This window comes from Podarcis tiliguerta (assembly GCF_965153285.1).
Source record: "Podarcis tiliguerta genome assembly, chromosome: 4".
In the NCBI taxonomy this organism is placed as follows: Eukaryota; Metazoa; Chordata; class Lepidosauria; order Squamata; family Lacertidae; genus Podarcis; species Podarcis tiliguerta.
The window spans coordinates 692,830-707,636 of NC_139537.1; the positions used below are offsets into that span (position 1 = coordinate 692,830).

The 14,807-nt window shown below is 42.3% G+C and overlaps 4 protein-coding genes across 8 annotated transcripts in view; all 4 read left to right on the forward strand.

Annotated features, from left to right (window-relative positions):
- Positions 1 to 14,807, forward strand: part of HPX (hemopexin) — a 512,404-nt gene that overhangs the window by 410,790 nt on the left and 86,807 nt on the right. The window lies entirely within an intron of this gene.
- Positions 1 to 14,807, forward strand: part of LOC310675545 (uncharacterized protein) — a 288,356-nt gene that overhangs the window by 227,561 nt on the left and 45,988 nt on the right. The gene's annotated exons all lie outside the window — the stretch shown is intronic.
- The window catches only part of LOC310675631 (uncharacterized protein), a 136,517-nt gene that overhangs the window by 96,537 nt on the left and 25,173 nt on the right, over positions 1 to 14,807 (forward strand). The window lies entirely within an intron of this gene.
- LOC310675610 (uncharacterized protein) lies at positions 1,901 to 10,269 on the forward strand. Its single transcript, XM_083436542.1, has 2 exons — positions 1,901 to 5,442; positions 9,454 to 10,269. Exon 1 carries the CDS (start codon positions 1,981 to 1,983, stop codon positions 3,667 to 3,669), a length of 1,689 nt encoding a protein of 562 aa, XP_083292668.1. The 5' UTR covers positions 1,901 to 1,980; the 3' UTR covers positions 3,670 to 5,442; positions 9,454 to 10,269.

Here is a 14,807-nt window from a genome sequence, read left to right on the forward strand (position 1 = left end):
TTCATGGTCGGTGTAATGCAAGTAGGATATAAATCAGGGGTCGGCAAGCCATACCCCGTCTGGGCCAGTTCACTCCCACAAACCGGATCCGTGGGTCAGATCACGTGCGTGAGCGCGATCTCTGCCGTCTGCATCTCCACAGAAGTGATTTCCGGCACCGCAGAAGCGAGTCCCTGTGCTGCGCTGCGCCGGTATAGCGCAGTACATGGGAACGTGCTGAGCAGATGGCTCAGTTCGGGGAGCAGCTTGTGGGCCAGTTGAACGACTCCTGTGGGCCACTTTTGGCCCATGGGCCACTGATTGCCAACCCCTGATGCAAATCTCAATTCTTCTCCTCGCTTATTTCATGCCATCAGTACCAAGCAAGGAGATTTGGGTCTCATCGCTCCAAATAACACTGTCCCATTGTTCTGCTGTCCAGTTAACATGGGTTTTACTCCAGTTTAATCTTTCAACCTTTGCTTGAGAGATAACAATCGCCTTTTCCTTAGAATTCTAGCATTTAGACCGGTCCTTGCACTCAACTTCAAATTACATTGCCCCATGTCATCTTCTATACACCCAGATGATTTTCTTCTGTCACGTGGGCACAGTCTCTCCATTCTTCAATCATCACTTGCTGTTGTGCACCTTTCCCTGCCTTTACCAGTCTGATTTTGTAGTGACTGAGTCTCCTTATGTTGTTGTTTAGTCGTTTAGTCGTGTCCGCCTCTTCGTGACCCCATGGACCAGAGCACGCCAGGCCCTCCTGTCTTCCACTGCCTCCCACAGTTTGGTCAGACTCATGTTTGTAGCCTCGAGAGCACTGTCCCACCATCTCGTCCTCTGCCGTCCCCTTCTCCTTGTGCCCTCCATCTTTTCCAACATCAGGGTCTTTTCCAGGGAGTCTTCTCTTCTCATAAGGTGGGCAAAGCATTGGAGCCTCAGCTTCACGATCTATCCTTCCAGTGAGCACTCAGGGCTGATTTCCTTCAGAATGGATAGGTTTTGTAGTAACTGAGTCTCCTTATACCTCTTCAAAAATATAGAAAGGCCAGCTTTTGTTACGTTTTCCCCAATCTTGCTTCTAATTTCTCCATAACTATAACCTTGTTCACTTAATAGTACTATTTTACATTTCTTTCTTGGTGTCCAGTCAACTCTTTGTGCCATTAAAAAAAATTATGTTCGGCAAACTTGCTAAATGAAAGAACACAAAAGAACCAACAACAACTTGATAGCAATCACATAACACACTGACAAAACAAAATAAAAAAATTCCTTCCAGTAGCACCTTAGAGACCAACTAAATTTGTTATTGGTATGAGCTTTTGTGTGCATGCACCCTTCTTCAGATACCAGCTCCTACCAATAACAAACTTAGTTGCTCTCTAAGCTGCTACTGGAAGGAATTTTTTTATTTTGTTTCGGCTAAGGAAGATCAACACGGCTACCTACCTGTAACACTGACAAAAGTCAACCTAAGCAAGTTTGCTTCCTTTTTCTGGTTATTTGGCTATGACTTTTTAATTTAATACAGATAATTGAACAACGTTTGTTGCATTACATTCTTGATTAAATTATCTTTCCATTGATAAATAATTTCACGGTATTACTCCAAAAGAAGTGCTGTTATGAGCCATCAAACCTCTGAAATACACTTTCCCCCAAAGGCTTCTACAATTTTGGCCACTACTGTATATCAAAAAAGCAGCATTCAACAACCATTAGAATCTAATAATAAATATGTTGGTTAATGACACCAAACACACACACCAAACTCCCTTCAGTTCTTCATTTGTTCCTGAGGCTCTAATCCCTTTTTGCCTCCATTGCAGATTGAGATGATTTGGAAATCGAGAACAAGGGTGACCACAACAAAATCTCCAGAGAGGATTTGGAGTGTGGAGACAGGATTTGGAGTGTGGAGACAGCTGCAGTCACAGCTCCCATTCCACATCCCATCAAAGAAATCTCATTGGAAAGAAACCCTATCAGTGTATGGAATGTGGAAAGAGCTTCAGTATGAGCTCCAGGCTCACTTCCCATCACAGAATTCATACAGGGGAGAAACCCTATCAGTGCACAGAAGGTGGAAAGAGCTTCAGTCAGAGCTCCTCTCTCACTTCCCATCAGAGAATTCATACGGGGGAGAAACCCTATCGGTGCATGGAATGTGGAAAGAGCTTCAGTCACAGCCAGAGTCTCACTTCCCATCAACGAATTCATACAGGAGAGAAACCTTATGAGTGCATGGAATGTGGAAAGAGCTTCAGTAGGAGCTCATCTCTCACTTCCCATCACAAAATTCATACAGGAGAGAAACCCTATCAGTGCATTGAATGTGGAAAGAGCTTCAGTCACAGCCAGAGTCTCACTTCCCATCAACGAATTCATACAGGTGATAAACCCTATCAGTGCATTGAATGTGGAAAGAGCTTCAGTCACAGCCAGAGTCTCACTTCCCATCAACGAATTCATACAGGTGATAAACCCTATCAGTGTGTGGAATGTGGAAAGAGCTTCAGTAGGATAGGCACTCTCAATTCCCATCAAAGAATTCATACAGGGGAGAAACCCTTTCAGTGCATAGAATGTGGAAAGAGCTTCACTCAGAGCTCCCATCTCACTTCCCATCACAGAATTCATACAGGGGAGAAACCCTATCAGTGTGTGGAATGTGGAAAGAGCTTCAGTCAGAGCTGTGATCTCACTAAGCATCACAGAATTCATACAGGGGAGAAACCCTATCAGTGTGTGGAATGTGGAAAGAGCTTCAGGAAGAGCTCCCATCTCACTTCCCATCACAAAATTCATACAGGGGAGAAACCCTATGAGTGCATGGAATGTGGAAAGAGCTTCAGTCATAGTGCATCTCTCACCTCCCATCAAAGAATTCATACAGGGGAGAAACCCTATCAGTGTGTGGAATGTGGAAAGAGCTTCAGGAAGAGCTCATCTCTCACTTCCCATCACAAAATTCATACAGGGGAGAAACCCTATCAGTGTGCGGAATGTGGAAAGAGCTTCACTGATAGATCCTCTCTCACTTCCCATCACAGAATTCATACAGGGGAGAAACCCTATCAGTGTGCGGAATGTGGAAAGAGCTTCACTGATAGATCCTCTCTCACTTCCCATCACAGAATTCATACAGGGGAGAAACCCTATCAGTGTATGGAATGTGGGAAGAGCTTCAGTACGAGCTCCCCTCTCACTTCCCATCGAAGAATTCATACAGGGGAGAAACCATATCAATGTGTGGAATGCGGGAAGAGCTTCACTGATGGCTCCTCTTTCACTTCCCATCTAAAAATTCATACAGGGGAGAAACCCTATCAGTGCATGGAATGTGGAAAGAGCTTCAGTACAAACTCCTATCTCACTTCCCATCACAGAATTCATACAGGGGAGAAACCCTATCAGTGTGTAGAATGTGGAAAGAGCTTCAGTACGAACTCCTGTCTCACTTCCCATCACAGAATTCATACAGGGGAGAAACCCTATCAGTGTGTGGAATGTGGAAAGAGCTTCAGTCACAGCTCTGCTTTCACTAAGCATCAGAGAATTCATACAGGGGAGAAACCCTATCAGTGTGTGGAATGTGGAAAGAGCTTTAGTCGGAGTTACTCTCTCACTTCCCATCAAAGAATCCATACAAAGGTTGAAAAAACCATTATACAGCTTTAGGAAGCAGGCAAATCAGCACCTTTTAAACCAGGCCTTTGGATGATTGACATGTAATGTCCGTTTCAAATGTGGTGGGGGGGGGTTACAGATGTGTATTGTGTTTTTATATTGTGCTTTTATGTTGTAACCATCCCTAGACCTGTGGGTGAAGGGATTAGGAGCCTACCCTTAGAGGCCGAGGGGTCTTTGCTCCCCAATAATATATTTGAGGGGGCCACCACCCCCAGTTGGTAGGCATCGCCATTCCAATGGCATCCATGCATCATGTGATTGATTGTGCAAGTCAGACCTTACCTGGCCCCCCACCAATATTTTATTCAAGTTGGCACCCCTGGGTCAGGGGGTATACAAATTAAATAAAGACATAAATCGCCTTCCTTTGCACATGTTCCAGCTTGTCAATATCCTTATTTATTATCATTTTTAATATTTATGTGCCCTTCATCTGAAGATTTCACAATATAAACATACAAGATGAAAGCATGGCTTTCTCAAAAACAAGTCAAGTCAGAGAAATCTCTCCTCCCCTTTTTTTAGATGGAGTTACAAACTTTGTTGATCACGGGACAGCTGTTAAAATAGTGCATCTTGATTTCAGTAAGGCTATTGACAAAGTCCCCCCATGAAATATTTACGTGGAAGCTGGTAATATGTGAGCTGAATGAGGTAACTGTTAGGTGGATTTGACTGACCAAACCCAAAGAGGACTCCTTCATGGTTCCTCATCATCCTGGGGAAAAGTGACAAGAGGGGTGCTGCAGGGTTCTGTCCTGGGCCCGTTGTTGTTCAACGTCTTTATAAATGACTTGGATGAAGGAACTGAGGGGATGCCCATCTCATTTGCAGAGGACACCAAACGGGGAGCGGAGGCCAATGTGGCAGAAGGCCGAATCAGATCAAGGGCAGGAATAGCACCACTTTATTCTGCCTTGGTCAGGCCCCACAAGTTAAGTATCTTAAATAATGGTTGCCTGGAGAAATCAAAAGGTGGGGAAATACAATCCATATTCCTTCTATAACATGTGGCCAATGTTTATTGACTACATGTATTTTTAATACTGTTGTAGGAATCCACCCAGCACTCAGTAATTGTTATTAAACATTAAATATGGGGTGCTTAAGCACTACCCGCCCCCCCTCCTGATCTCTCAGAGCAAAAATACCTCTGTGGGCGGGATCGACAAATAGGATAGTTTGAAGAACACACCAGCCTTGTGTGTACCTAGAGAGAACCACTGTATATATAGGGATAGTAAGTTGTGATGGCAGTGAGTCTCGCATGAGTGCAGTTCATTTATAAAGTTGGTTTTATTCCAAGAAAAGAACAGATTACCAGGAGCTCCTCTCCCATGAGCTGGTTGCCATTACGATGATGACTCAACTAAGTTCTCAGTGTCACGTTTCATCCTACAAATGCAACGTGGGAGGAACCGTCTCTTCATACTCTGTGATGAATCGCATCCTTTTTCCTGTAACCCCCCATGCTCTTGAATACTCGAAGGCTGGCCAGCCATGTCTGAGAGGCTATCTGTGGAGTTTGGCCTTTCACCTACATTCTGGGAGAGTGTTTCCATGACAACCTCCTCTCTCTTTGCTCTAGGCCATCTTCCAACCCTGGCAACTGCTTAGAATCAGAAGCTTCTTGTATCCTGACATCAGTGTTTATATAGAGAAGAAATAAAAATGTTAGATAATACCAAGAAAGGACAGCCAAACCCAACACTCCTTACTTTAACGGCAAGATGCCACTCCGTAGTGTTTGAGCTTATTGTGGTTTTTAAAAAAGAATAAGCAGAGTAAAAAGAATAAGACTTTGAAAGGGAGGAGCTGCCGAGCTGCCTGCTGCTGCCTGCATACTAAAAATTTTGTGGACTGTGACTGGGTGACTTGACCTTGACACTTTGGAATAGTTATGGCTAATGGGGTAGATAAACCTGAGAAAAGCCAAGTTAAAGACAAAAGAGGCTCCAAAGACCAACTTTTGAAGAGTCAGTGATGTATATGTTAACAGAAATAAGAACAGATGTTAAAGGAATCCAGCAGAATGTACAGGAGCTAAAACAAGAATTTACAGACTTGAAATCAGTTTTCAAGAGGTCAGGGAAGTTGCTGGTCACGAAAAAAGACTGATGGAATTGGAAACAGTGAGAGTGATGTGGAGAGGACCCAAGAGGAGGCGCTTAATGCAATTGCCTTCTTACAGATGAAGGAGCATGAGAACCAACTGGGAGTGAGAGGCACACCTCAATTGGAACAAGATAATCTTAAGGATTGGCTAATTGAGGAGCTGGCAGCCTGCTGGGATCTGGAAAAGACGTGTTAAGGTCCTGGATCGCAAGGCCCTATAGGTTTGGGCCTAAGAAAGATTCAAAAGTGGTATATGAGTGTATACTGGTTTTCAAGACAAAGGAACAGAGAGACAGGATTTTGAGCCTACATTACAAAAAAAGGTCTGAAAATAAAAGACAAGCCAATTGTTTTGTTCAAGGAGATTCCAAAACACTTTTTGAATTTAAGGAACAACTACGCGGACGTGGCTGGAGCTCTGAGAAGGAAGAATATCTTCTTCAGGTGGGAGTTCCCAGAGGGCCTCTCCTTCAAATTTTAAGGAAGGGAACTAAGAATTAAGACTCATGTCACCAGATTACATAGAAAAGTACTTCAGAATAAGAGACTTGGACAGGAATTCATTTCATCGGACAAAGTGAAGAAAAGAGGGGCTGTCTTCTATTAAAGAAAAATGGAACCCTAAAACGTTGTTTAAAGATGAGGAGGGGAGATATATTGCAGTAGAAGTCAAGGCACAAGGCGAGAAATATTTGCTCGTGGGAATTCATGCACCAAATGATGGCAAAGCGGAATTTTTTAAGAATCTGGAAACAAGACTTCTGGATTATATGGATTACAAATTGATTTTGATGGGAGATTTGAATGGTGTCGCATCAACGCTTATGGATAGAGCACAGAGACAGAAAGTTATGAATTCTGGCAGACTACCAAAGGTCTTTTTTTCAAATGGTGGACAACTTTGATCTGTCAGACATATGGAGAGTGAGAAATCCAACTGAAAAAGCCTTCACATTCTATTCCGATGCAAATCAATCATTCTCAAGAAGTGACTATTTATGGATATCCAGAGACATTGTTCCCAGAGTAACAAAGTTGAAATATGCCCAAAGACTTGCTCTGATCATAATGCTGTGTTATTGGAAATGAAAATATTTCTGCAGGGATCCTTCAGATGGAGAATGAATGATGATTTGTTGAGGAATGAACAGATGATTGGGAAAGCCCAAAAGACTCTTAAAGATTACTTTGAGACAAATATGAATTCTGAGGTGGAAACAAGAGTCGTTTGAGATGCAAGGAAAGCGGTGATGAGAGGATTCCTCATACAACAAAATTCGATTAAGAAAAAGATACAGAATGAAAAAATAGATAACATTTTGTCTCAATTAAAAGATAAAGAGAAGAATTTGAGATGTAACCCAAAGAACCTGCAGATCCAAAAGGAAATTAAAGCTTTGCAGATTCAGTATTCCCAGATTATAAACCAGGAAATAGAATGGACAATAAGGATGATGAGACAAAGGAATTTTGAATCTGCAAATAAATGTGGAAAATTGCCTGCTTGACAATTAAAAAAGAGACAGAAACAAATACTATTACTAATATTGTATCAGAAGGAAAGTCTGTGGAGAACCCTGCAGAGATAAGAAGATGCTTTCAGAAGTATTATAAACAGCTGTATAAAAGTGGAAATGAAGATAAAGATAAAATTGAGCAATTTAAATGGATTGCAAAAAAATCCCTAAAATAAAAAGATCCTGCTTAATGGATTGATTACAAGAATGCAATAAATGAGATGCAGCTTGGCAAAGCACCGGGGCCAGATGGTTTGTCAGCAAAGTACTATAAGACCCTGAAAGACTGGCTTATTCAGCCATTGATGGACATATGCAACAAGATATTAAGAGGGGACAAAGCACCTGAAACCTGGAAAGAAGCTTTTATAACCCTGATACCAAAACCAGATCAAGATAGGTCCAACGTGAAAAATTATAGACCAATCTCACTACTCAAAGTGGATTACAAAATTTTTGCCAACATTTTTGCCAATAGGTTGAAGAAGATGCTAAGAGATTATATTCACAAGGATCAGGCAGGATTTCTGCCTGGGAGACATATGAAAGGTTGGGTGTTAAAAAAACCCTCTAAAGCAATGTTCATGTTTATTGATGCTGAGAAGGCCTTTGATAATGTTTCACGGAGTTTTATGAAAAGTATTGAGGTTGGACAAGAATTCTTAAATGGTATTAATGCCATTTAGCTTTTTTGAACAAAAAGCTAAAATTATAGTTAATAATGTGGTTTCAGAAGAAATTAGAATTGAGAAAGGAACCAGGCAAGGGTGCCCAATTTCCCCTCTGCTTTTTATTTCGGTCCTGGAGGTTTTGCGAAATATACTAAGAAAAGAGGAGGAGGTTAAAGGAATAACAGTAGGCTCTAAACAATCTAAGTTAAAAGCCTCTGCTGATGATCTGGTGTTAACTTTAGAAAACCCAGACTCCAGTGCAGTGAAAGCACTGGAGCTGATTCAGGAGTTCAGACAAGTAGCAGGATTCAAGTTAAATAAGAGCAAAACCAAAGTGTTGGGGGGCGGGATTTAGATAATGAGGAGAGTAAAATCCTGGAAAACAGGCCTTGTTTTTGTGCAGAAAGTGAAATATTTGGGTGTGAATTTATCAGTGAAAAATTTGAATTTATATAAAGATAATTATGAGAAACTATGGAATGAAATTAAGAGAGAACTTGAGATCTGGTCAAATTTAAAATTGTCATTAATGGGCCGAATATTGGTGGTTAAGATGAACGTATTGCCAAAGACGTTTTTATTCCAAGCTTTACCAATTATTGACAATGTTAGACGTTTTAAAGAATGGCAGAAAGCATTTGAAAGATCCAAAAGAGAGGGGGGGATTTTCCCTGCCAGATTTGAAGATTTATTTTGAGGCTGCAGCTTTCTGCTGGATTAAGGAATGGATTCAAATAGATAACGCTGATGTGTTAGATTTGGAAGGATTTGACAATGTATTTGGTTGGCATGCATACTTAGGGGATGACAAGATATTGGCTCATAAAGGTTTTAAAAATCATGTAATTAGAAAATCTTTATATAATGTATGGATAAGATATAAAGCTCTCTTGGAAAGGAAAACACCCAGATGGTTTTCACCAATGGAAGCAAACGCACAGAAAAAGTTGAATATGGAGAGTAAATGGTTGAAATATGCTGATTTACTAGTGAAAGATAATGAAGAATTTAAATTAAGACCATTTGATAAAATTAAAGATAAATAGGATATATGGTTACAATGTTATCAGATTAATGAACTATATAAACTTGATAAGAAAAATGGTTTTGCAGCAGAAAAATCTAAATTGGAAACGGAATTGTTAGATACCAATGTTAAAAATCTCTCTAATATGTATAATTTGTTGTTAGAATGGCATACAAAGGACGAACAAGTTAAATCTGTGATGATAGATTGGGCAAGAGATGTTGGACACAATATAATGTTGCCAGATTGGGAAAGGCTGTGGAAGAAAGGGGTTAGGTGTACTGCATGTGCTGTATTAAAAGAAAATATTATGAAAATGCTGTATAGATGGTACTTAACCCTAGTGAAATTAGCAAAGATGTATCATACAAATGATAACTTTTGTTGGAAATGCAAAGGAAGAGGAGGTACTTTCTATCATATGTGGTGGACGTGTCCTAAGGTGAAAGACTTCTTGGAAAATATATATGAGTTGAAAAAAAATGTTGAAAAATAAATTTATTAAAAAACCAAAAGCCTTTCTACTTGGAATAAGAGGACTGGAATTGCCCAAAAAAGATGTTAGACTGTTTTTGTTTGGCACTACAGTGGCAAGACTTTTATTAGCCAAAAATTGGAAATCGCAAGAGATACCAACAATAGAAGAATGGCAGTTGAAGATGTTGAACTTTTTGGAGCTGGCCGGCCTGACTGGAAGAATCCGTGACCAGAAAGGAGACACAAGAGGACTGGAAAAAATTTAAAGACTATTTAGCTAAATATTGTAATATAAGATAAAGAGAAATTTCTTGGAAGTAATAATTAAGCTTAGGAGTAGAATAAGCATATGTTGTTAATAAACATTAAGGATTAGAATATTGATAAAGGAGAAGTTGTTAGTAAATGAAAGAAGTTAATATTAGAAATATGAATTTGGAGAACTGCTAAACAGGTGATATAATGAAATTCAGGTAGAGGGGATTCAAGGAAGTCAGTTATCAATGAAATGAAATTAGGATTTGGAAGTAGAAATTCTTCTTTATGTGTTTTTCTTTGTTTTTGTGTATTGTAATGTTTTTCTTTTTTCTTGTTTCTTTTTTATGTGATAAATGTGAAAACCAATACAAAAATGGGGGGGGGGGGGAGAGAAGGACAGGAAAGTCCAGGAGGATAATAAAAGAAGTAGAGTTTTCCACAACTATATTAATGTTCTTAAGTGCAGTTCCATATTTGATGTTGATATTTGACTTTGTGTCTAATAAAAATTCATGAATTTGAACATTATATCGTGGAACATCAATGGTTTGAACAATAAGGTAAAAAGGAATAAAACTGAGCATATCTTAAGAAAGAAAAATTGGGATGTCATTGGTCTCCAGGAAACACATATAGCAAAGAAACATGACAGAGTTTTGATAGATAAGAAATTAGGAACAGAATACATAGCTTCAGGTGTTTCCAAAAAGAGAGGAATAGTTATATATATATATAAACCAAAAGATAGATGCAAAAATCCTACTTAAAGATGACGAAGGAAGAATATTAGGAATACAATTGACAAAAGGCAGAGAAGAAATAATTTTGGTGGGGGTATACGCAGGGCCGTCTTAAGCATATCTGGCGCCATGGTGCAAAGATCCCTCCGGCGCCCCTCCCCCCATTCCCCAGAGTTCATGACCTTTTTTAAGGGGGAGGGAACCCCAAAGTTGTTGACTTTTTAAGGAAAGGTTCCCCAGAATTCCAGAGTTGTTGACCTTTTTTTAGACTTACACATTATTTCTGCTTGGGAAAGGAAAACAGGAAACATAAACTTCTTTAGTTACTCATTAATTAACAATGCACTTATATATACAACACCTCCACGTTTTGTTTTTTTAAGACAGGAACAGGAGCTCACCTCATCGCGGGGATTCGAACCGCCGACCTTCCGATCAGCAAGTCCTAGGCTCTGTGGTTTAACCCACAGCGCCACCCGCGTCCTGTGTGTTAATATATGCATGTGTAAAAGAGAGAAAAATCTATAAGCAAGTGATGCTATGCAGCAAGTACTAGCTAATGTGATCTTCACAGAAAACAACAGAATTAGGAAGCATCATTGTTTTAAACAAAAGCCAAAGATCCAGAAGGAATTGTCAGCTGGTATAGCAGTGCAACACTTCAGGCCATTTTTTGGCACAAAGAGGACAGGTCAGTGTGACTTTTTCATTCTAAGCACTAGCAGGGCTTTTGTTGCACTGCCCACTGTGATCCAAGCCAATTTTGCTTGTGTTACTTTTACCCACAATAATTCTAAAGTACACACGCAATATCAGATTGCAGAACTAGCTGGAACCTATCCAAGGGAAAGCATATTATTGTTCAGAGGTGCTTTCCTTTCACAAGAGATTAAAGGAAAAGAAACACAGGGGGAAAAGGATAATCTTACATACCATATTTTTCGCTCCATAGGGCACACCTAGTTTTCAGAGGGGGAAATCAAGGAAAAAAATATGACCACCCCCCTGCAGCTCTGGGAGCAGCAGACAGGCTGTAGGCAGCCTGTGCTCTTCTCCCAGTCCTTCCTGCTCTTGCGGGAGGTGGGGGAATTCCCCCATCTCCCGCAAAAGCCCACAAGAGCCACACACCCTTTAAGGAACGCACGGCTCCTGCTGGCTTTTCTACGAGGTGGGAGAAGGGACTGATGCGGCCGGTCAGTCCCTTCTCCCTCCTGGGGAAAAGCCTGCAAGAGCGCACAGAGCTTGTGTGCGGCTCCTGGGGGCTTTTCCCGTCTGCCACCCCCCTGCATTCGCTCCATAGGACGCACACACATTTTCTCTTGCTTTTTAGGAGGGAAAAGGTGCGTCCTATAGAGCAAAAAATACGGTGAATTATATGAGATAGTTCTCTGTTAAAGCACCTGGGTGGCTTATTGTCTTCCGTTACTGGCAGTGGTGAGGGTTTCAGACGGGACATTCCCAGCTCTACCTGAAGATATTGAGGATTGAACCTGGGATCGATCTACTGCATGCAAAGCAATCGAAATCGAAAGCACTCTCTTCACAGCATAACAAGCTGTTGACGTAAGGTCCTGGCTTACTTCCTTTGTAAGCCCTTCCCCTTCAAGCTCGAGACACAGAAGGTTAACCCTTCACTACACCCGACAGTCTTAAATTGTCCAAGCGAAATGGCCTAACTTTGTTGGGATACTGCCGGGGAGACGGAGGCATCAGGCAGGCCCCCAGCTTGCTCCGGACGATCACTGGTCTCCCATGGAACAGCATCAATCAGTTAGCGACACGAGCCTCAGTTATGCTCCAAGACCCGTGTATAAATCATCTGTCAGCAGAGTGTATAAATCATCCACAATGAAAGAGGCGGACAGAGAAATATATGCAAGCATAATTTACAGCATTTATTCAGCGTAGTCCAGGAACAAAGGAAACCATGACTGCTTGCCTTTGTGTCCAGTGAAACAGCCGTAACACAAAAGCTACATAGGACGGAAGTTGCCAGCAGTGCTGGGAGTAAACAGGCATGTAAACAGGCATGTGACACACAAACGCCATGCCTGTACCCTTTTAAGGTGGAGTGGAACTATATCCTAACAAGCCTAACCTGGCGCAAAAATGAGGAAAAATTGCTGAACTTCGATACACCTCAGTCAGCAAAGCATGAGACTCTTAATCTCCAGGTTGTGGCTTCAATCTTGGGCAAAAGACTCCTGCATTGCAGGGGGGTGGACTAGATGGCCCTGGTGGTTCCCTTCCATCTCTGTGAAGGGTTCTGCTCTTCTGTTGTATCTGAAGGGCTGTTCACAGGGAAGATGGAGCGATGCTTGTGCTGTGATTCCTGCACTGGAGGAGGTTGGTCTAGAGGACCCTCGAGGGTCCCTTCCAACCATCCAGTTCTGAGGTCCTATGGTTCAAATACTCATGGGATGGGATGTGCCCTGCCAAACCACTCTGTAGCCCAAGCCCCATTCACCAGGCGAGACCCGGTGAGCTGAAGGAGCGCTGCGCAGTGGCAACGGAGCTGCCCAGGAGACAGTTTGGGGAGAGAGAGAGTCAGAGGGGTTGGAGGGAGGGAGAAGTGGCTCTGACCTGAGTGGATCATCCGCTCTGAGGAGAATATCTATGGAGCCAGAGGAAGGAGCCTCACGGCTGAGATGGGGAGACCATGTTGAGGGTCTGAAGGGAGTATTCAGATGGGAGAGAAGCTGGAGGGAGAAGCTGTGGGAAGACTCTCCTCTTCTTCTGGGGTCTCCTTCCAGTCAGGAGGAGAGAGATCTTCTAGGAAGAGGAGATTTCCAAGTCCGTGGCAAGGGCTGAGAGGATCCCCTGGGTCTGGCGTACAAAGGAAAATACCTCAGGGGAACCCAGGAAAAGTGGCCCCTCGCTGTGAAGGAAGCTGGGCTGTGTCAAAAGTACCTCACGGAAAGACCCCTCATAACTAAGGGAGGGGATGAGAGAGAAGCAGCAGAAAAGGAGTTCAGCCTTTCACCACCTATTCTGGAAACCTGAACATCTCCCTGAAGTGCAGCAACTGAATTGGAGGGAAGCTGTGCCTGCAGAACCGTGTTGAATCCTGAGACATTTAGCTGAAGTAGTAAGTTAACTTCTACCTGAAAGAACACATCTCCTGTCTTCACTCTGTTTCACCATTCTCTTTTTTGTAAATAAAACTTTTCTTGTCTCGTTATCTCCTGCCAGAGACTCCCTGGATCGCAGTTTCCCTCACACAAGACCCCTGGATTTAATTTGGGACAATTAGCAGGGAGACTCTGCTGCGCAGGGGACACCGGACTGACTAGCAGGACATGCGAAAAGGATCTCTGGGTCTGGGTGGATCCCAAGCTCCACCTGAGTACACTGTTTAATGCAGCCGCAAGGAAGGCAAATGTTCTTCTCGCCTGCATCCCCAGAAGTGCATCGTGTCCAGATGAAGGGAGGTCCGAGTCCTGCTCTCTTCTGCCTTGGTCAGAATCCACAGCTGGAATCCTGTGCAAAATTCCGGCTGCCGTGATTCCAGTTTCTTAAATTTGGTTTGCTTAGGGAATATCTATCCCTTTTGATCTTGCAGAGCTTTGAAGTAGCCTCAGAAGCTGCCTTCTGCTGAGCCCGACCAAGGGCTCCCTCTAGCTCTGCATTGTCCACACTGACTGGCAGCAGCTCCCCCCAGTTTCAGGCAGGGGTCTCATCCAGCCCTTGCGGGAGATGCCAGGGGCTGACCCGGGGACATTCTGCATGCCAAGCAGATGCTCTTGGTTCCCCATATTTCACTAGCCTTTCAACGTTATTCTGTTAGCCACCATGGAGATTCCACCGGCCTCTTTCCAAAGGAGAAAACTCACCTGATTAAGGAATTTGAGGTGATTCATCATTTGTATACTTTTCTTGAGTTCTATGTTTTCAGTGTCCCTGAGATCTCTTGATGAAGGGCGGTATATCAATTCAATTAACAACAACAACAGTTATTATTATTTATTCATTCATTTATACCCCATCCATCTGGCTGGGTTTCCCAAGCCACTCTGGGCAGTTTCCAACAAAATATTAATACAATACACCATCAGATATTAAAAGCTTCCCTAAACATAACAACCATCCATTTTTGGTCCACTGAATTAGAAATTCAGCATTTCTGGGAGGGGAAAAGGCGTACTATTGAGTGTTTGCCTAGCAACATGCTTAAGAAGTTCATGATGAGAATAGGATTTATTTATTTTGAACTTTGCTTGGTTCCTCCTTGGCAGCCAGTGTGATGATTTCAGCAGGGCTAGAACTCAGGACCCGCTGCCTTGAGGGACATCTAAGAGCAGTTGGGCAGGGGAAAGGTCTC